Genomic DNA, 22,215 nt, shown 5'->3' with positions numbered 1-22,215 from the left:
GGGTTTGGTAAGGGGCAGTAGCAGATGTGTAAAGCTGGCGAGAATGAAAGGTGAGATGGATGCATAATGTTTCGATTCCATGGAGGCATGAACGGGTAGTTATATACATCATCACGATCCACGATGGCTCCCAGGCTCCTGCTTGTAGCGAAGTTTGCTGACTGTCCCTGTCCACGTTGTCGCTGCACGCATTGAAGCAATTGGAGACGAGCACACACAATTGAGCCGCCAGCTTGGTGTTTGGTAAGCCGCTACGTGGGCTCGGCGCTTCGCGTTTAGCGCCCCGGCACAATCAGACCTCCGAGCGTAGGTGCTTGATTTGAAATCGGGACAGGTATAGATAGGGCTGCCAGCTGAACCGGGGACGGGCGCTAGGAAGCATCAGCTCGTCATCGACTAGGGGCGCCAAGACATTTACGAATCCGGCATGGCACAGCATGGTTCTATCCAATAATGAGGTTGGCATTCCGACCAAAAGAATGCATGGTGTTACGGAAACGTTATTGCCTTCAAGGAGCTAATTGCAACACATGTTGCTTTGCCTGTCCTCTTGTACTTGAAATGGCCCAGCCCGTCACCGCGTCCAGCACGCTGCCCCACACTACCCGCCTGGAATCCTGCCGTACGCGAAAGCAGCTTGCTGTCCTGAAGAACCCACTGAGAGCATGAGCACCAACCGCGCGATACCTCATGCAAATAGCTCGATGGAGGTGCTGAGACTGAAGCGTGATGGCACTCAAAGAGCTCAGGGGCTAGGGGTAACTTTGTCTCTGCGGAGCTTTTCACTGTCCCGAAGGAGGACTTCCCACGGGGTGTAGCCAGGGTACGTAACATTCCCGTAGAAGGTTCTCGTTTTTCTGGAAGCCGACTTCCTCGAGTTTCCGATCTGAGTTATATAACCGAGCCATATATAAACCATTTCGTTCCATAAACATCGGCATCTTTGGTACATCTGAGGCTCTGCTCTGGGGCCCGCTTTGATGTAACTCGGCAATGCTACCGTGACTATAGCCAGGGCTGTAATTCTAACCGGGCAAGCCATGAACTTTAAAGATGAGGCGAAAGGCATATGCCGTCAAAATTAACTCTAACATGGTAGCACTTGCCAAGCCCCTGTCATGGTAGTAACAGACCGCCCTATACTCAGCTTCACCGAGTGCACACTCGACAAGTGTGGCGATACCTCAGTATATCGAAGAGTCAGTCGATGGACTGAATGTAAATACCACTCCCCCCATTTGCAACTCTTCAGATCAGGTCTATAAAAGGGTCCAACCCCGAGAGCTTAGTTGTTTGAACTCTTCACCACTCACTCCCTAATCGTCCTTCCCAGTTACTACTATTACTACTACTACTACAGTAATCAACCAACCGCCCAACATGCAGTTCACCAACCTCACCTTCGTCCTCCAGGACGCCACCATCGCCGCGGCCGCCGCCATTCCCGTTAACGGCGCCTCGGACGCCCTCCTCGACAAGCGCGACCCCAAGGTCGAGGTCGATGTCCAGCAGAGCAGCTACTGCATCACGGGTACTTTCGGTTGCAAGTAAATTTGTCGCCGCGGGGGACTCTCCGACCAATGTAATCTACTCATGTAAGTCCAATCGTTCCGGAGTTCCACAACATCATGCTCTTGACACATGCTGGGCTCATAAGGCTGACTCGTTTCTTTAAGTAACCAGCGAACCGCGCAGCAGTACACGAGGATGCGACGGAGCGGGGATGATGGCTTAAGCAACGCGGAGAGACTTATCTGGCTATAGGCAATGGAAGTCGGGAGCGGACAGGAACGGGTGGTGAAATGACGGAAGACACACATGTATGGATCAAGATAGACGAAGTGAAGACTAATAGACAACAATCTCTCCTTCCTACGATACGCTTAATCAAGCATGTTACTTCTGGCTGTGATATCCGGAACGCTGAAAACACATTACCAAATGACTTAAACCTCGAGTCTCTTCTTGCCCTTGAACACTACCATCCCCGGCTGCTCAAGGAAGGGTCTCCAGAACAAAGGGTCCCCTTTGATGATCGGGGCGTTCTCGGGGGCTCCGTCTCAAAATCCGTGATCCCGTACCTCTCCGGCACCTCGTACGAGCCCGCCATGCTGACGTTCAGTGTGCTCGCCTCGAACTCGAGTGGCGGGTCTAGCTGGATGACATAGCGGTAGCTGAGCCCGTCGGGCGTCTCTTCGAAGTCCTTCATGTAGACCCCGTAGCGCCTGTCCAGGGTCGGGGCCCGCGGGTCGCCCATGCGGATGCCCACAAACCGCCCGCCGGGCTTGAGGTAGACCGCGCAGTTGCGCCACATGCCGTCGTACTCGGCGCGGTCGCGCGCGTGGTCGAACACCCAGGCCGCGATGACGAGGTCGTAGGTCCCCTCCTCCTGCAGAGGTAGGTGGCCCAGCGGCTGGGAGACGTCGGCCTCGTGCCAGCGGATGCGGCCGACGCCCTCGCGGCCGAGGGACGCCTCGGTGGCGGCTTGGCCGGACTGCATCATGGCTGCCGAGATGACGACCACGTCGACGCGGGCCGCGCCCGCGTCGAGGTCTAGGACCGTCTGGCCGGAACAGTCGTCGCCTAGGGCGAGCCGGAATAGCTGCGCTTCGAGGTCGCCGTAGGGGATGGATGTCGAATAGTTGTCGTACGTCTTCGACTGTTCATTGTACTCCTTGGCCACCTGGCTGTTCATGTTGAAGAATCTGTGCCGCTTTATGGTGTTGCTTTGTACTACGTACGCAAAGATAGGCTGGCGTGTGATCAGTGAACACGGGGAAGTTTAGCGGAGCAGGTTTTTCGGAAATCATCAAGTCACTATAGCGAATTTGTCACCTGGTCTTACTTACCCCTCATCCGCGTACCTTCCTTTTCCGGAGCAGCTCCGCGGGCAATACTCATGAACACCTTGGAATTCCGGTCTCGGCGATGGCAGCCAAGGAGATCTATTACTGAATGCCTGTGTGTGGTAGCAGAGAAAATGGTGCTTTGTCCAACACGGCCAGTTGGGAGCTTCATTGGATACAAAATGGGCATAAGTAGGTAATCATCTCCAACGCCAACGGGACTGTAACAAGGTTTACACGAGTTGTTTTCAGATTTTCATTTTGGTAACTATACTTTATTTATTGTCAAGTTGGTCCAGTTTGACAAGGGGTGTGCTCTAATCAGCAAGCAGGAAAGAGACAATGGAAACGTAAACTTCATCCATGAATAATGACAAGGTTCAACATCACGAATATTGTAAGTGAATTGGCAGTCTGCCGAAGACCCCAGAAACGAAAAAGAGAAAAGAAAGAACGAAACTCCTTCACTCCTTCACCCTCGAAAAACTAGACGTCTCGAAGCCCAACACAAAGCTACCACATTCTTTTCCAACGTCGCCATCTCGAATCTGTAGCTGCTCAGGAGTTTAACAGGAATCTCACCTTGTCCGGTTGATAAACTGCTTCTTACCTGGCATGAATTGCCAAGCATTGGATACTAAGGGGACAGTCTCGCCGAATCCAAGGGCCTCGGTTGACTCGAAGATCCAACAGATTACAAAGGTTGGGAGCAGTACTAATTAGCGTCCCGGTCGTGAGAGCTAACAGCATCTCCAGGAAGACGTCCATCTTCAACGTGTCGGTCGTCGTTGACAGCTTCCCCAAACTGCCTTGCGTTTCCCAAAAGGTTTAACCGCGCCTCGGATAGAACCCGGACCAATCGTCAAAGGCTGTTGGTGATATACCGCGGCCTCGTCCGTTCGACTCACATACTGCATTGGATCAATCCTCCAAGTCACGCCATGATACCAACACCCCGAGGGTAAGAGGCTCAGCACCCTATCACATGCACAACGAACCAACACATGCATTCACAATGGTGATAAAATTTACTGTCTCAAGATAAACGAGAAGCAACGCAGAGATCGTGACAACAATTTTCATCCGCTTTAGTTCCCGAACGGTGGCAGAATGCGATCTTTTTGTTGCCAAGGGAATGTTGGTGCAGGGAAAGATGCAAATGGCAAGATTTCTTGGAGACAACGCGGCTAACGATTGCCAATGAGAGGTCTTGCATGAAGTAGACCCATATTTAGAGACCCAAAAGAAGTGAGATCGTCTTAGGTAGCATTGGCGGCTGGCGGCTTGCTATAATGTCCACCCAGATGTATCCAATAACCTACTAGTTGGGACTCAGCCCTTTCGCCCAGATGCATAGGTGCAAAGAATGTTATTATTTCGGGCTGCTTGTTGGCTAGGGAGGGGGGCTGGGTTGGTTATCTGGGTTCGTGTCGGTTCCTCTTGAAGGCGGTTACCATAATTGGTATGGAGACAAAGCCAATAGTCACCAATCTCACTAACAAATGCTATCCGCATATGTGACTGTCTTGTCAGTTCAAACCGGCCACATTTGAAATAAGTCCAGTAGCACTTATTTAGTTGCAGACTGTGGTTGAAACCTTGCAGCCTCTGAGGGAAGTAAACTTTGTGGCTACTCGTGCGTTCCCATCGATGAAGCATCACGCTCATCGAAAACCTTCATGTTGCTTCCCGCATTGGATCTAGGTAAAGACCTGCCCCAGTTGTTGTCATCTTCGAAATTCACTGTCATCAGGCCCGAGGGAACGTCTGGAAGCCGTTGTGGCTTGCTTTGGTCAAGTCCCGATATCTCTTCGGCCGATCTCAACGTATCAAGGACGCTGTCGTGCATTTGGCGGGCTCTAGCTCGCCAGCCTCTGCGTTTGGCGCTCTGGTGAGCCGCTTCGCGCTCCTGCTGCTTCTCCTGGCGAGCCTTGATGAGCGATTCTCTCTGGACAAATAGAGCGCGGAATGACACGATGCAGGCTACGAGAAAACCTTTCCATGCACATGGTGAGTATTGGTCATTGTTTGACACTCATTGAGAAGAGGATACACCGTGGCGTGTGAAATGAATAACGTACCAACGCTCAACTCGCAGTAAAACCAAAACCATGTAAATGTTACACTCTGTATCTTTCCATTTCCGGCCCAAGAGGAGTGAAAGACACTTCCACGCACAATGGTGATAGCGATGGTGGCGAATACCAGACCGAAAACCACCGTCAGGAGTATCTTCTTGCTCCGACTGATCCGGCTTCTCCAACAGACCGCGATTGGCAAACCGACAACTTTGGGTTGTTGCTATGTCAGCCAGAGCCCCTTTTTACCTAATACCAAATATGGTGCAGGAAGGCAAACGCAATAAGCAAATCTGACAAAGCATCGACGACTGCAGAGAAGACAGGATTGATGAAGTTACGGTGCAGTACTGTCTCACTGGTGCACCTATCGCTGAAGATATCGTTGATATCTGAGAAGTAGCACTGGAAAGCCTGCATGCCAATTTGGGTGGCAGTTCCAGCTACCGTGAAGAGCAAGACGCTCCACCACACTGGGTTAAAGAAGCGGATGTTGGTGCCGAGGCGGCGGAAGAAGATCAAGAAGCTCAGCTCTATAACCAAGACGCCGACCATGGTGATAGTAATGCTGGCTCCGAGAGCAGCAAAGGCCTTGCCTGAGTTGGGCAAGAAGTCGGGACCCGTGACAGAAAGGTCACCATTCTCAGCCTTTGCGAGGTCGTAGGCATTCCTCACAAAGAGCTGTATCAAGATAGCCTCAGCGGTATGGAGGACCAATGCAATAAGCATAATGTAATCGCCATACCATAGCCGGCGAAAGCAGGCATAGCGGATGTAGAGTCGAACAGCCATCGCGATGTCGCACAGGGCAAAGAAGAGCCAAGTTAAGACCTTACATATCGTCAGAACCAGTCCAAGTCATGTGGTAGTTCATGATGCTTACATAGAAGGCAGTTGGTTGGATCACATCATTGGAGGTCGGCAAGATAACCTGGGTGGTCGTATTATTACTGGTATTCATGGTGTATAGTGGAGTGGGAGTCTGAATGGAAGTTCAATACTTGAGTGCAGGAAAAATGCAACAGACTAGTCAGAATCATACAAAGAAATAGACAGAGTCAGCTATCCAGAGACAAAATCCTCGGGGTTGGGATGTTAGTTATACATCAATAGAGACGTACCGAGGCCTGATGGGGAGGTTGCTTTCAGAGGCGTATCATCGGCGGTTGTCTATCGACAGGCTTTTAGGCTTATGGAATTTGGTATGATGTTTCGGATATCCACTGTCGCCTTGGAGTAAACGATTCCAACTCAAGTGTCGCACCGTGGGGACTTGGCACTTTGTGACATGCCTGGTGTAACCCTCCAGAGGGGTGTGTCTTTAACGGACTTCAGCAGCCCCCTGTCGTTCTAGAAGTAAGGGGGGCTGCATGAGTGCCAGCACAAGGGTTTCGGTCCGATGAGGTTGGTGCACTTCATGTTGGTTCTCTGTTTTCATTGGTGTTGTTGCCAATGTCTCCTTTTCCCTTCTCACACATGAACTCTTCCAAAATTTCAATGCAATGACGGATTGCACCGCGAAATATCCCCTTCCAAATTCAGATTTCAGCTCAAAGCTAAAGGCTATAATCACCAGCTAAAACATGGCGTCTACTCTGGCTATTGTCGCCGGAGCAATAGTTGCACTCCTTTACGTATTCCTCCGCTTACTCCTTTATTGCACGCAGGATGCGCGAGAGCCGCCAGCCATTGAGACGGGTTGGCCATTCATCGGCCCCCTCGTTGGCATGTTGAGGGAGAAATCACGCCTCCACTTCCGCCTACGGTTCGTTTGAATTTCGAATTCTCCCTTACTTTATACTTTTCACTTTTCCTTCCCTTCTTATATTTCTCGCCCCAACCAGAACATCAGGGGATCCCACAGCTAACATGGACACGTGGGATGTAGAAAACAATATCGACTGCCCATTTACACGTTGCGCATGCCTTTCCAACGAATTTATGTAGTCAACTCTCCTAGCCTCATTCCCGAGCTCGAAAAGCAATGGCGCGCTGTCAGCTTTGCCGCCATCGCTGCCGATGCGGGCCACGTGGTCGGCATGAGCAAAGAAGCCCAGGAAATCATGCACCGAGACCTGATGAGCGAGCATAGCTTCAGCGTCAGCTGGCCAATCTTCACTGCACCCGCAATAGCACCCGGAATGATCTAGACATGACCAGCAGAAGATTCGTCGAAACTTTGTCTGCCCAGCTAGAACCCATAAGATCCAAGGGACGCCCTGTCAAGGTTGGCCTATACGGCATGCTGCGCAAACTCATGGAGATCTCTGGGACAGAGGCTATCTGGGGGCCTCAGAATCCCTATCGAGACTCAGCGATTTCTGACGCCTGGCGGTGCGTTCCAGTTGCCCCATCATCAGCCTTGGGAACACTACTAACAAACCGAGTTAGGACCTTTGAGAACGGATTCTTGTTCTTTTCCATGTTCCCGTTTGCCACTGCATTGTTCCCCAAGTTCTATCAGGCACGTGAGCTTGTCGCCGCCGCCATGATGGGATTTGTGCGGAATCGTGGCTTCGAAACCGCCTCTGGACTTGTCCGCAAGCGCTATGAGCATCACAGCAAGCTGTTTGGCTTGGGGACCGAAGACATTGCGCGCGGTGAGATCGGAAACACATTTGCCGTACTGGGCAACATTGCACCTTGTGCGTGGTGGGTAATCTTCCACCTTGTTTCCGATGCTCGTGTGTTGAGCGAGGTTCGCGAAGAGCTCTTGGCAGCGGCGCATGAAGACGAAAGTGGCTGTCACCTTGACATCGCTAGCCTTCGCGAACGCTGTCCAGTTCTCCTGAGCACGTTTCAGGAAACGCTGCGTTACCGTGCCGTGAACCCGGGTCCACGCGTGATCCTCGACGACGTGGCTCTCAGCAACGGCATCTTGCTGAAGAAGGGGAGCATGCTGATGATACCAGCAAGGGTACATCATACTGACACCACAGCGTGGGGCGAAGATGCTGGAAAGTTCGACCACCTGCGTTTCACTCGCAAACCCACGGCAACAGGACAAAAGAAGTACAACCGGGTCGCATTCCGCGCATTCGGTGGTGGTGACGCGCTTTGCCCCGGACGACATCTCGCCAGCAACGAGATCATGGCCCTTGCAGCGCTGATCGTCCTTCAATTCGTCGTCGTGCCTGTTGGGGGTAAGTGGCCTGAGCCTACGTTTGAGAAATCACCCCCGACTGGATTCCCCATTCCAGACAAGGATATTCAAGCAGAGCTTCATCCTCGAGATCCGAACAAGAAGTGGAATTTCACGTTTTCGGGAGCAGAAGAGGCAATCGGATTCATTTCGGAGGATGCCATGGCGGGGGCGAGACGACCCGTCATAGCTAGTTGAGAGGTACACCCCCCCTCACCGCAACACTTTACCTATTTCAAGTCCACCTCCTCGGGGCATTCATTTATGAGTTGGAAAATTTGCGCCGCTAGTGTAACGTCCATAGCTACTATACTGGTGATGTCTGCGGGCGACCCATTTACCATCATGTTCCCAAGAGCCAAGATGTAATTACATCGTCACTTCGCCTAGTCTAGTCACGGAACGCGACAGGCATGTCCACAGGGTCTGGTTTGAGCCGTATGTTATGGCGTTCGCCAGAAGATGTCTGACTGCTGGGCAGAACAGCGTTTGTCTTTTACCCAAGGACCTGCTGGAGGACAGAGACCCCGTGACGCTTCGCCCTGAGACTATAAAAACCATGGAACCGTTTCTCCCTCCAAGCGATTCGCTAGACCACATGATGAATATCATGTTGAATTTCTCGGTTGGGTCCTTGGATACAGACATTGCTTGGGGAATCGAAGTGATTGTGGGCATCACTTGTATAAATGTCGCGTACGGCTCTGAGCGCGACCCCCATGGGGAATAGTGTTTTAGACGACATCTGGCGAGTTCAGATTCTCAGTATCCAAACAAGATTAGGAAGAAGGGAAAGACTAACTTGTAACGACGGCAAGGTAGACAAATAAGTCGATGCACCCCCCTACGCTCACACCCCTCAACGGACATAGGTAAAAACACCATCCCTGATTAACACCACCTTCTTTCTGCAACTATATATAAGTCAGTTTTCGTCGCACTTTCAATTAAATTACTTTTTTCTTTTCGTCTTCTTTTTTTTTTTTTTTTTTTTTTTTGCACTTAACGTTATAGTGAGCGAATTAAACCTTAATTGTGCGATTTAGGACGTTTCCCGCGGCGCGCGTGTTAATGCAGCCGCCTTAAAGCACCGGGTTAGCCGCACGACTTTAAAAGCTCAGATAAAAGGCCGATTAACTCGAAAAGATAGAAATAAGTCGCTTTAAGTGCTAATTCCGGTAAAGGAGTCTCGAATTACGTCTTAAGCTTTTATATAAATCTTATTAAGTGTTATACTACCGTATATCTACCTTAAGATATTTACTTAACGTATATTTAAAGCTAATAAAAATTATTATATATTAAAAAAACGCTAAATTAATAATTTTTTTAAGCGCCACCCTTACTTAAATTTTATTCTTTTATATACTATAAATTTTCGGCGTATTAATAACACTTTTAAGGAAAATATTCGAGAGTTTTTTAAAAGGCTTAAGCACGATTTTTTAAAGCTTATTTTACCGGCTTTTATTTAAAATTATAACGAAGTTAGTATATAATTAAGTGCCGGTAGTAATTAAATAGTAATCGGCCTTGTTAAAGTGCGAAGAGTTATCGTTAAAAACTCTATTAACTGAGAATAAATAACTATAGTAAAAGTAATTAGTATTAATAGCCGGTTTATTAAACCGATAATTATATTTAAAAGCTAATAATTTTAACTATAGTAGTTTCCCGAGGAAAATAATACTTTTACCGATTAAATAAAAGGTTAAACTTTTACGGCGTTATTATTATTATTATTATTATTAATAGTACGCCGTATGCCGAAGGCCTTCGGTATATCTACCTAGTTCCTCGTGTAATAAACCGTGCCGAAGCTGGACTAAAAATACACGCTGCCAATATTATAAAATTTACTTCACGTGCTCGACGTTACCATGTTGGTTTTTACCCACCAGTTTAGTAACCCTTACTTTAAGGCTTAAAAAGAGATTATCCAGGTTCGGGTAGTCCTTTAATCTCTATTATTAACTTATACAGCGGCAGTTAACCGGTCCGTAAAAACTATTTTGCGATAATTTTCGCCGTATCTTTTTTTATAGTAAGCGCCGTTAAATCGCGACGAGTTCGTAACGGATTAAGTGTTAACTGTTTTACTAGCTGCTCTTATTTTCCCTCAAAGTCTTTATAGTATAAGATCAGGTGTTCAGCTATCTCTCATCCTTTACCGCAGTTATATAGCGGCGTCGGGACGTTTAAAACCCGACAGGTGAATAGGAACGATTTAAGCCCTATTTTTTTAATACGTGCTTATATTAAAACCAATACTTCGTGTTTAAATATATCGTCGTAACGACGGCACGTTTTTTAGTTTAACGGCGATTTTATAATTAATTCGCGGCGGCCTCGCGTCGAAATAACGGTATAGAACTATTTTTATTCCCATTTCTTTTTAAGCGTTTATTCGACCGTTTAATTATTTAGCTATTGTCTGGTTGACGTTAATTAAACGTCGCTTGGTTATAAAGTTATGGGGGCTTCGCTAATAGCCCTTTAAGGTCTCTTTTGTCTCTTTTTTTTTGTGCTACGTTTTTTATTAATAATTTCTACCGTTTTTATATAAGCGCCGCGTAGAAATTATAGTTTCCCGGTAGTTTTCGTGCGTATCTCGAAGCTAACTGCCTTCGTATTTAAATAAAGGTCGAGGGGAGAAACTACCGCTTTAGTTTTTAAGTAATATTAAAGGGTCGCTTTATATGCTCTTATTACGGTCCGGAGATAAGAGTTTTAAACTATTATAAGGCTAAAAGCTGGCCTTTTTTAATATTGCTTATTCTATACTAAGCCGACGTTCCGTACGCGAGTACGCTACGTATTACTTTCGTATAAAGCTTTTTTACCCTTCGTACCGGATATCCTTAAACTAACGCTGCGAGCCTAGTGAGAATTAATATCTAAGTTACTATTTTCGCTTTAATTTTTAAAATATAGTCCTTTTATTATAGCTTCCGATAAAGCTAAACGCCGAAGAATCTCGCAAAGATTACCGGCGTTATAATAACGTTTTTAAGGCGTACTTATAGCGTATAAGCTTTTCGCGTTTTAATAAAATAAATAAACTCGCTTTTTTTAAGTTTAAACTCTATCCCTCTCGTGCGTACCCAGCGGCTATAAATCTCTTAGGCTTTTTTTAAGTTTCGGTAATTTGTAACGTAGTTTAGCCTTACGGTAATAAGATTCGTATTATTCGCGAATCCGACGATAATAAACTATTCGTACGCTTTTACCTCTTCGTATAATATAGCGATATAAAAAATAAAAAAGGATCGGTAATAACGGGGAATTTTACGGAACACTAGCGCGAAGCTGGATCTTTTTTAACGACTTGCCGTCGAAATAAAAGTGGACCGATTTGTTCGTAATAAAGCTCTCGACCTATCGGTAGACTTAATCCGGCAGTCCTTTCTCGCGGAGTATAATAATTAATTTTTTATAGTTAATTATATTAAAAACGCTTTTAATATTAAACTAGAAAAGGGAAGCGACGCATTTTTATTGCTACGTTATACGAATAACGTCGATAATTAGTCGAATAGTTAACTCGGTAAACCGCTACGTTCGGTTTTTTATTTAGCTTTTAAGTAAAAACGAATACTCCTCGGCTATTCCGGTAATTCGCCGGTTTATAATTATTTTTATTATTTTCCCGACCGTACTAAGTAATAAAATAGGTTTTTATTTATTAAATGTCTGCTTTTCGGTTACTGTTTTATTTAGCTTTGGGATTACGATAACCTTTACTGTATAAAAACGTTTAAGAAAGTAAGCAAGCCGGAAACTCGCTGTCGCTAAACCGGCTAACGTCCGGAAAAGGGGTTCCTTATACGCTTTAAGGAAATTAAGAGGTAAAAGGTTTTCCCCTAGAGCTTTCCAGGGTCCCGTTTATTTAATAATATCTCTTATTTCTTCAGCCGTTACCTTTGCCTTAATAAGGGTAAGGCTAGGGGTATAATTCGGTACGGTATTTAAGTCCGTAAGGTCGGTTTCTAGGTTAAAAAAGAACTTTTTTAAAAAAGCGTAGCTTTCTCGTCGTGGCTTCGCGTTTCGTTAATAGCTTTTTTGCTACGTCGTAATTCTAAGATTCCCGCTGTTTATAGTAGCGTCTAGCTCTATAGTTAAGCCCATCGTTTAAGCGATTAAAGTGTTTTAAAATCGTGGGAGGCAGCGGTGATTACGTAGCGCCAGCTTTTCGTTTTCGTTATTTAAACGATTCTTTTTAAGTCCGTTTTCGATTTAGTGTATTAGTTTTAAATATATTACGAGGGTACTGCGAGATAAGCTTAGTATCGTTATTTCGTTATAGTCTACGTTTTTTGGACCTCCGGTAACCATTAGGGCGTACTTTTACTAGTATAAAGGGTTTTTTTTAAGGCTATTATATCGGTAATTTTTCGTAAGTCGTTTATAAGGTTATTAATAATTTAATCTAATTCTTTCGGGCTTATTAGCTCGGCGATATCGGTTAAATGTGCTTCGGTTTTTACCCGTATTAGCCCCTTATTTAATATCGTTTAGTTCTATCCCTCTGTTTTCGTTTTATTACCTCGTAACGAGTTGGCTTCTAGTTCGACGCGGACAACCTGTGCCCTATGGTTAGAACCTTTTAAGCCAGGGTTTCTTTTATATAAAATTATCGTTCCTTGTGTTATTTAGGCTAAGTTTAGCGTAGAATCTCTTTATCCGTAGCGTCGTCTCGTAATTTCTTTATATAGCGTAGCTAGTTTTAAGTTTTATTAGTCCGTAAAGGTAAAAAAGTTGTCTGCTCCGTACGATTTCCTGCTATATACGTTTTAAAACGGATGGTATATGTTAAAGTTTTCGACGAGTAAGTATCGCCCGGGGTACGAGGTCGTATCGAGGTTGTTTAAGGGGCTCCGCTATTAAAAATTTTTTTAAATTAGCGAATATATAAACTATATAATAAAGCGGCTACTTTTTCCCCTCGGTATTATAACGGTAACCTAATCGGGGTTTATTTTAATCTTTAGTTTAACAATATCGAAGCGTTTATATATATAAATAACCGCTCGGCCCTCGCCGTAAATTATTCGATATCTAACTATCTCTAAATAATACGCGGTTTACGTGCGGGGGTTCGTTTATATTTTTTATAGTATTAATATATTATACTCCTCTTAATTAATTAAAATAAATACCGTTATTACTTTTAATACTGCGACGTTTTAATATATTATTTATAAACTTATAATTATAAAACTATAATAATATTTTACGTTAATAAAAGAACAACGGTGCCGCGCCGGCTTTACGAGCGTATTTTTTTACCTTAGCTGCTTATTATCGAATCGAATCGCGGGCGGCCTCTTTTTCGCGAAATTATTATATACCCTTCTTTATCGCTAATAGAGAACGTTATTGGTAATAATAAACGCCCTGTTCTTACCGAGCTATCGCCGGTATTACGAACTTCGAATTAACGAGGCCGGTAGGTATAAACTTCTCTTACGCGTTTTCTTTACTAAATCGTTACGGGGCAGCCGTAATCCCACGCCGTATATTCCTTACCGTAATTAATATAACGTTTCCTGCCTCGTAGTCCTTTTTAAAGGCATTCTTAGTCTCCCCTAAAATATACTACTATAAAATAGTAGCTATATCGCTGCTGCTTCCGATAATACTTAGCTATATAGTTATAACCGTAACAGCGGTAGTACTATTAAATACAAAGGCTGGCGTTATACGGTTCACAGTTAAAAATCTCGGAATCCTATATTAAACCGTTATTATACAAATCCTTTACAATTTAAACAAAGCTCGCATATAAAATAAAGAAAGCGTAGCGTACTTCGGGATTCTTCGGCAGGCTACGTTTACATTTCGAAATTTTTCTCGGGTTATATTTATTTACGAGTAAACTACGTAATAACGCGGCTTTATCGTAAGTATCCCGTAGTTTTTTCGCTGGGACCTTTTTCGTAATAACTACGAGTTTTTTATAAATAAACTACGCATTAATCCCGAAAACGTTTAAAACCTATCCATTATTCTCTATATATTTCTTCGCCTCGTTTTTAAAAATAAAAACGATATCGCCACTAAATAATTTCCTCGCTACGATAATCTCGCTATACCCGATTATTATATTAACGCTCTATACAATATTTACTAGCCTCCTTTTTTAAATATCGTTAAATTAATTTACACTTTTAATTACTATTTCGCGGTTTCGACGGATTAAAACGATAATTTTCGGTTACTAAGTAATAAAATCGCTACTACGCGGCGTAAATATAATTTAAGCCCAAGATTTAATTTATATAGCTTTAAGATCCTACGTAACTTAAACAATAGCTTTTCCGACTATTTTTCGTAATTCTCCACGGATTATTAACGCGTTATCGTCGTCGTCGAAATATAATCGTAATTCGATCGCTTCGATACAAAATTCCCTAATTACTTAAAAAATCTCTTTACGCTTACTATTAAGGGCTATTAAATTAGCGATTAATTTCTCTAAATACTTTAATCCTTCTTCGATACCTCTTTTCGAGCCATTTTCGCTATTAGGACGCGTTTAAAGCGTTTAAAGTTCTTAATTATACGCCGCAACGTTGTTTCGCGGGTGGTATTAATTTTACGCGAGTCCGGCGCAACCGGTATTAATAACTATCGGATTATCCATCGGATTATCTATACCGTAGCGCCTTAGCTACGTCCCCTCGATAAAGGTTCGGCTAAGTTAATTCGACCTCGTAAATTTAAATAATAAAGTTTATTTTCGATTATTCGATGGTTCGACCGAGTTATCGATCTTTTCCCTTTGGCCCAAGTGCTGTATATTCGGCTTCCGCGCGATATATTAAGAAATATGATCCTATAGTTTACTTGCATGCGAGCTTATTAACCCTTAGGATATCTATAAATCCTGCTTTTATAATTCGTAGGAGTGGCTCGTTAACTCGGTGCCTATAATCTTGGGCGTCGTGTAGAAAGATATTTTTACGGCGTTACCGAAAAGCTAAACGAGTAATAAACTAGCGTTAATATAGCTTAAGTAAACCTTTTTCCCTTAAATTACCCCCAATAATACCGACTAATAGCGCTTCTTTATACTAAATAACTACGCTTCCTACTCGACCGAAGAGTTTCTATTAATATATATCGAGAATAAAGTCTAGCTCCTCTTCTTTTTAGCTTACACGTCGCACCTCTTGCAACCCCTAGATTTAAGGGTGTTTAGTATACTTAAAAAGAAATACCACCGAAAAGTTATACTATACTATTTAAGGCTTAATAATATAAGGATAAATAAAAAAGAGTTTTTTAAGGTATTACGCGGCGGTTAAAACTTTTACTTTTAAACTATATATTATCGCTAGCGAATAAAAAACAGTTAGCATTTTCTTTTATAATATTAATAAACCCCTAAACTCTCGGTTCCGAAAATTCGAAGCCTCGTAAACGATAAGACCGGCTAAAAAGCTAACACCGAATCCGGAAGCCGAATATACGGTACTTCCGTTAGCTACTTTAATTAGCTCCCGGTAAATTAAAAATTTAGCCGAAAAGTTAAAGAATAATAATATGCGATTCGATAGCGTAATATGAAAAGTACTGTTTCGAAAACTTTAAAAAAGCTTAAACTCTTTAAACGGCCAGGTCGGCCAGCTCCAGCACGAAAAGGCTTAGTTAAAGGCTAATTTAGAAAAAAAAGAGAAAAAAAAGGAAAAGGCTTATTCTTAACCCTAACCGGAAATATGCATCGATAATGGAGGTAAAGGAAGCAAAAAAGGAGGATACAGGTGGCTCGCATACGCCGGCGCGTGTAACTCCGCCGGCATCATTACAGGAAACACTAGAATTAAGTTCTAATGCGGAAAGTAAGGCCTTCAGTTTAATTAAAATAGAATAACGTTGTTTCTATGTTTTTACTATTTTTCGTTGTTTTTCTATAGACTAATCTACTATGTTGTTGCTTGTGGTGTTTTTATTTTTCGCCGATGACCGTTGGGGGGTGTAAGCGTAGGGGGGTGCATCGACTTAAGATTCAGATCATCAAACAGCTATAATATGCTATGGAGACGGAAGTAACAAACATGCATGCATCCGCAACGGAACATCTTCGGTCACGGATAGATGAGCGAGACATCTGCCACCTTCCAAAAGTTCAGAAGTCGGAGTTTTCATCCACCAACGTGGCTGCTAGGGGCCGCCCGGATGCCACCCTTCGGATGCATGTTTGTCCGAATTAGTTGGACCCGACAGGCTGGAACTGTACAAGGGAGACTTGCTATTGGCTGTTATGGGAGTTGCTCGCATATTCTGCTCAACGTTGATTTGCCAAAATGGACTGAGCTCGCTTATGATTTTACCGGCAAGATTGGATGCCTTGGCTCGGGGGAGGTTAATATCTGCAATGAAATACAGTCGGAAATATTGATGACTGCATGGACGCCAATGTTGGCATTACAGCCGAGATGTTTCTCTCGATAGCTACAAAAAGCGACATGACCGATACATGTGTCTGCCCCCCCCCAAAGAGGGTGTGCCGGTGAAACCAATCGGACGAATTTCTAGCACCCGGGAGATACCCAGATGCTCCGCGGGCCGGTCTAGATTGCGGTTCGGAAATCTCCTTGCAATTAAGCACAAGGATCATGTCGAATCAATCCGCCTAGTTGGCTACCATGAACTTCGAGAAGGGGGGTCAGATGAAGTGACCAACCTCAATATGACGGTAATCTCGGGCCGGGTTCAGGTCTCGGGTTAGTTGTTGGACCAATTTTGATTTACGTAGGCGCTTCGAATACCCGTCAAAATCCAGTTTGGTACTCGGCTCCGGTGTTTTGTATAAAAGGGGTGTTTCCGGATGTAATATATTATTGAGAAACTGTTCAACGTGACAAACCCCAGCAGGAGTAGACATAACAGACGATTGCGCATCCGCAATGTCGCTTTATACGGCTCTCTGTCTGGCTTCTTGCCTCGCGAGCCTGTCATCCGCTATGCCCACCAACGGCCAACCCGGTTGGACTTCGATGCATCCCATCTTACCCAACCCCAACCAGCCCGGCCCGCGACTAGCGAACATTCCTCCTCCCAATGTGGTCACCATCTCAGAGGCCCATCTCATGTCTTTATACAACATCACCGCCCCGCCACTCCCAAGCGGCCGCCGCCCTGCCGCCGCCCAACAGCCGCAGCAGAAGCGCGAGACCATCGGCCCCGACGACCGGGTCCGCTGGGACGACACCAACTACCCCTACTCAGCCATGGGCCGGCTCACGGGCCCCACCTTCCTCTGCTCCGCCTCCCTGATCGGCCCGCGCCACGTCGCCACCGCCCGCCACTGCCACTTCCCCGAGATCCCCTACTACTTCGCCCCGGCCTACAACGGCGGCGAGGTCCTGCCCGGCGCCCAGGTGACCACGGTGCTGATGCCGGCCGCGCCGTTCCCCGAGGGCGCCTGCGGCGAGCCCTACGACTGGGCCATCTTCATCCTGGACAAGCCGCTGGGCGAGCAGCTCGGCTTCCTCGGCGCTAACTCCATTGACGATAGTAAGCGCGGCAAGCCCATTTTCTATAACTATGGATACCCGGGCGACAAGGACTCTGGTAGTCGGCCGTACCGGCAGCAGAGTATTACGGTTAGCACGGAGAAACGCTGCGATGCGACGGGGCCCCTCGACACGGACGCCGATACGTCGCAGGGCCAGTCGGGCGGACCGCTGTGGCTCGAGGAGGATGGGAATATCTGGCAGTACGGCGTCTTCTCGCTGCTGTGGTGGGTCAACGGCGTGTATGCGATGGCCTCGTTCGCGTCGGGGGACGGGTTTGTGGCTGGCGTTTTGCATGCGCGCGAGACTTGGCCTTAAGGTGGCTAGGACTGGTACTACTAGGCAAGTCCTTTGCCTGTTGTCGAGATATGCAAGGATATTAAGGGGCATGAAGACTTCTAAATGACTATTTACATTCTATCTGGATTTTATATACTTCATCTGCGGTGATATGGCTTTGCGTCCTGTGGTGGCCTGTCCCTGGCATTGTTACGCATTGTCTATAGCCGCGAAGGTTTCCAACAATGATTCCTTCTTCATCAGGTAACAAAGGGCGATTGTATGGCCCAAAGACATGTGGCACCGTTTGTTCCGGGGTTTGGCGTTATTTCCCGTCACCGACGGGTAGTATATAGTGTTCCAAGGGGGTCTCATAGAATGAGATTGTTACTTTCAAACGATTCATGTTGCATAGTTGCACCACTACACTCAATACTCACACATTCACCCCCGATTTGGTACCAGAGACGTCTGCGATACAGCCGCCATGTCTGGAACACGACGACAGTCGAAGGAACAAGCAGCCGTTGGGACGCTCGCTTACGAGAAGAACCTCTATGAGGACCTCTGCAGCTTCTATGCCCAAGGATCCGACGATGCGGCAGCGGATTGGGAGAGACGCCGGAGCTGGATGCTTGAGCGGGCCGATTTGAACTGCGGTACGGTCAGGTTCGTCCTCCGGACCTACTACAAGCGCTTCTTGCTCCCCGAAGACGAGCCCGAGGCACACGGCAGCCGCGAGGCGGGAGTTGCGATACAGCAAGTCCGGCTCAAATACAGCTACAAGCTGACTCACAGCGAATGGGGCGAGTTTATGATCAGCAAGGGCTTGACGGTCGATGAGACCGTCGCGCATCTCATGCGTGGACGAAAGATTCACGATGATGGAAAGACGAAGAGCGCAAGTGCGCCAGCCACCCCCGCCCGAGCAAGTCCGATGAAGAAACGGTCGTTACTGCCGGTGCCTAAAAAGCCAACTACCAAGATGGGCGGGACCCTGAGGCCCATCACCGAAGAGGAAGATGCGATGGCAGTCATCATCTTCCAGGCCGGCCGGTACGACCTGCCTGAAACGTATCAGCACCTTGTTACTGACCTGAACGTGGGAGCAGATGCGAATAAGATCTCCGTTACGGCACTTGCCATCGAGAGATCAACTACCATGCCCATGCCGCTGTCTATTGCTGATGAGTGGCAGAAGGAAGCGACCGTGGTCCTCCGTGTGCTCGTCAAGATGATTGATCGTAAGATGGAGTTCCTTCAGAAGGCCTAACTGGAGACGCTGGGCTTGGATCCGTTCGTCTCGCTTCAGAAGAAGCCTTGGCATATGTGTTAGGTTACTGTATCTGGGGCTCACGGTAAGTTGTGATAATATGGCGTTCATAGATCCTCGTATAAGTCATCAGTAATTGGAACTTTTAGAAATAAGCCAAGCAAAATGCCGATTGAGTAGATTACTAGCTGTGGTGAATTTAGAGAGTTCAGTATCCGGGGACGAATTTCACCATCTTGTTGTCGGCCCCCTTTACCCAGCTACCGTCCCAGAGTCGTCAGCACAACTAAAGGCGGAACCAATCTCGCCATTATTGTAGGCTTCTTTGATCGACATAATCGACGCATATCTAGCGAGATTGTTGGCCATGCATTTATTGGGGTTGGCGCATTGTACTCACGTTCCACAGACTGTAATAAAGGCGCCCAAAAGGATCAAACAGATATGCAGCGCCCACTTTGTTCTCTGGAGCGATGTCCCCCTTCGGTATGCCGCGAAGTCGTGGAGATAAAGAAAGCCCGGCAATATGATAGCCATGGGTGCAAAGCAGACCGATCCGGCGAGGGCTAAGATGTAGTTGAAGATGGCGATGGACTGGGACAAGACGAAGGACGCGGCGCCAATCGCAAGTGTGCTGCCCACCCAAGTTACCCAGTGTGTGATGGTGTTTGACTGCAAGTGCCGCGAGTTTCGAAGAAGACGCACAAATACATATTTGGCGGCGACATGCTGGTTGATGGCACCGCTCGCAATGAGGCCGACCAGTGCAACACCGTATGATATCTTCTTGATGAGATCGCCGGCGCTACCCAGGGCGGGGTTGGACACCCACTTGCCGCACCAAGCGTACACTACGACAGCAAATGAAAGGTAGCACTAGTAGATGGTAAGATTCTATAGTGGTATGACTTTGAAGATGTGACCCCTGAGGGCGCAAGTGAAAAGGGCAGTGGCTAGTGACTCACCGATAGAACGACGCCCATACAAGCATACACAGCCTTTTTGAAATCCCTAGGTTTCCTCATCTCACGGATTACCGGCAAGAACGAACTAGACCCCGCGCTGGAGATGAAGATAGTCGCCGTCGCCGTCATGCCGGCCACAAAATCCGGGTAATTGACCGCGACGAACCCGAGCTCGAAGTCGCCGGTCGGCGGCGCGGCCCCGGGCCGATCGCGCGTCGTGACGCCGACGGTGACGATGAAGACGGCAACGAAGAGGGAGACGAAGCCGGCGATGGTGACCCAGCCCATGTTCTTGAGGGTGCGGACGAGGGAGCAGGCCGTGATGATGGCGGCGGAGACGAGGCCCCACCAGACGGTGCAGAAGGCGTGGTCCGAGAGCGCGTTGAAGGCGACGGACAGGCCAATGATGCCCGAGCCGGTCACGAGGACGTAGGCGACGAGGAAGATGAGGCCGACGAGCTCGCGGAGCCAGGGGCCGCCCAGGGTGCGGGCCATGTCGACGATGGAGTGGCACTCGGGGTGGCGGTTGCGAAAGTTGCCTTGGACGATGGCGCAGTCTAGTAAGTATCGTCATATTGTTAGCAGGAGAACCAGCATCACGCATATCAAGTCAACAGCAGTCCTACTTACACGTGTTGACCGCCTGCCACGCCACTAGGGACAGAGTGCCCCCGACCGCACCCAAGGCGTAGAGCGCGGTCGGGATGGACAGGATGCCGGTCGAGAAGATGATCTTGAGGAAGATGACGGTGGCCCAAGGCCATCCGACCGTGCGGAAGTCGACGCCATCGGCATTCTTCTTGAAGACCTCATGGCTCTCGAGATCTGCATCCGAGCCGGGTGGCAGCTTCAATGTCTGGTGGTCGGGGCCTTCGCCAATAGCTCTTGCATCCGGCACGTCACTTTCTACTTCGTATTTCTTGGAATCCATGATGAACTGAATTGAAGTATCAGGCCTGCATGGGATGCCGAGACCAAGTTGTAGAGAGGTGAGGAAGTGAAGGGCTCGTATGTGAGATATGTGAAGATCGAATGCTCTCTATCTATCTAATGATATCCCTTTCAAGCAGATCATAATTGCAGCATGTAGTCATTCAGCAAAGATACGGTATAGTACGAATGGGGGCAACAAGCTTGCCATACGCATTAGATAACTATGCATGTACATGGAAGAGTGAGCGGGAAGAAACACCGGGCTTATCAGAGGCAGCGCAGCCGTATCGCGTCTTGTCTGACGTAGTGGTGAAAGGGCCGGAGTGACAGAGCCGATCATCGGTCGGAGGGGCCCCGAAACCCCAGATTACCAGACCCCTGCATCTACCCCTATCAACTGCCGACGCCTATGATATCAGTCAGAAAGGCGGGGTTATCTCGTCCCCGTCGGGCTGTCGTGACCTACGCATCTTGATGTTACAGGGGCACGACTGGGGATAACGGGCGCTGAGGAGATAAGGCATTTAGATGTGTTTGATGCTACGCGAATAGACGGGTACTTATAAGGCCATGTCCCGTAAGATGATTCTGACTTGATAATGTCCTCTTATCTATTTTGACTCCCACAAACACAAGTACGGATGAAACTGCAAGGACTGCGGTGATGGATAGCCCCTCAAACTCCTGAGATCAGCGTTCGTCATGTAGCTGTACATGCCTCGTCTGTGGGAGTCTGGATTGTGTTCACGGTCAAGTTGTAAACCAGCAGATTTCCTGTATGAGGTGTCCAGTTTGGCACCCCATCAGCACCCTTGGCCACAGTGAAAGCTGCGTTGCCGCTGTTGTACTACTTAGCTACGACACCGTATGACAGCGAAACATCTAAGATGCAACCCCTATCGGCTGCCCCCCCCTCAAATGACCCCTCCAGATTTTAGATGATTCTAGAGCCCCTAAGCAATAATAACAGTATATAAAGGGGTTAAATCTCACTCGTTTATTAATTAAAGTAAATTAATCTCTTCTTTTTTTCCCTTTTTTATTATTATTAATATAATTAAAGAAGCTCGTATTATTTAAACGGTTTAAGTTATATTAACCGGCGAAAGTATTAATTATACGGTTAAAGATTATAATATTAATAAAGGTACCTTTTATAATTAACTTAAGGGTTAATA

At 46.8% G+C, this 22,215-nt stretch overlaps 7 protein-coding genes across 7 annotated transcripts; 4 read left to right on the top strand and 3 right to left on the bottom strand.

Moving 5' to 3' along the window:
- Positions 1-1,380: 1,380 nt before the first annotated feature.
- Positions 1,381-1,764, top strand: PG986_005643 (uncharacterized protein; the record flags this gene model as incomplete). Its single annotated transcript, XM_066841865.1, has 2 exons — positions 1,381-1,547; positions 1,677-1,764. 2 exons carry the CDS (start codon positions 1,381-1,383, stop codon positions 1,762-1,764), a joined length of 255 nt encoding a protein of 84 aa, XP_066701727.1.
- Positions 1,765-1,978: 214 nt separating this feature from the next.
- PG986_005642 (uncharacterized protein) lies at positions 1,979-2,695 on the bottom strand (the record flags this gene model as incomplete). Its single annotated transcript, XM_066841864.1, has 1 exon — positions 1,979-2,695. The coding sequence occupies one exon, from the start codon at positions 2,693-2,695 to the stop codon at positions 1,979-1,981; it is 717 nt and encodes a 238-aa protein (XP_066701726.1).
- A 2,478-nt stretch (positions 2,696-5,173) lies between these two features.
- PG986_005641 (uncharacterized protein) lies at positions 5,174-5,716 on the bottom strand (the record flags this gene model as incomplete). Its single annotated transcript, XM_066841863.1, has 1 exon — positions 5,174-5,716. One exon carries the CDS (start codon positions 5,714-5,716, stop codon positions 5,174-5,176), a length of 543 nt encoding a protein of 180 aa, XP_066701725.1.
- Positions 5,717-6,507: 791 nt separating this feature from the next.
- PG986_005640 (cytochrome P450) lies at positions 6,508-8,264 on the top strand (the record flags this gene model as incomplete). Its single annotated transcript, XM_066841862.1, has 4 exons — positions 6,508-6,689; positions 6,813-7,023; positions 7,116-7,258; positions 7,316-8,264. 4 exons carry the CDS (start codon positions 6,508-6,510, stop codon positions 8,262-8,264), a joined length of 1,485 nt encoding a protein of 494 aa, XP_066701724.1.
- Positions 8,265-17,035: 8,771 nt separating this feature from the next.
- On the top strand, positions 17,036-17,905 carry PG986_005639 (uncharacterized protein; the record flags this gene model as incomplete). The annotated part of the gene is made up of 1 exon (XM_066841861.1): positions 17,036-17,905. One exon carries the CDS (start codon positions 17,036-17,038, stop codon positions 17,903-17,905), a length of 870 nt encoding a protein of 289 aa, XP_066701723.1.
- Positions 17,906-18,353: 448 nt separating this feature from the next.
- PG986_005638 (uncharacterized protein) lies at positions 18,354-19,139 on the top strand (the record flags this gene model as incomplete). The annotated part of the gene is made up of 1 exon (XM_066841860.1): positions 18,354-19,139. One exon carries the CDS (start codon positions 18,354-18,356, stop codon positions 19,137-19,139), a length of 786 nt encoding a protein of 261 aa, XP_066701722.1.
- Positions 19,140-19,391: 252 nt separating this feature from the next.
- On the bottom strand, positions 19,392-21,035 carry PG986_005637 (amino acid transporter; the record flags this gene model as incomplete). Its single annotated transcript, XM_066841859.1, has 4 exons — positions 19,392-19,488; positions 19,540-20,015; positions 20,105-20,661; positions 20,735-21,035. 4 exons carry the CDS (start codon positions 21,033-21,035, stop codon positions 19,392-19,394), a joined length of 1,431 nt encoding a protein of 476 aa, XP_066701721.1.
- Between the last annotated feature and the right edge of the window lie 1,180 nt (positions 21,036-22,215).

Source organism: Apiospora aurea, assembly GCF_038362705.1.
Source record: "Apiospora aurea strain CBS 24483 chromosome Unknown utg000004l_segment0_segment0, whole genome shotgun sequence".
Taxonomy (NCBI): domain Eukaryota; kingdom Fungi; phylum Ascomycota; class Sordariomycetes; order Amphisphaeriales; family Apiosporaceae; genus Apiospora; species Apiospora aurea.
Note: the sequence above shows the minus strand (reverse complement) of the source record. Positions and strands in the feature narration are given on the sequence as shown.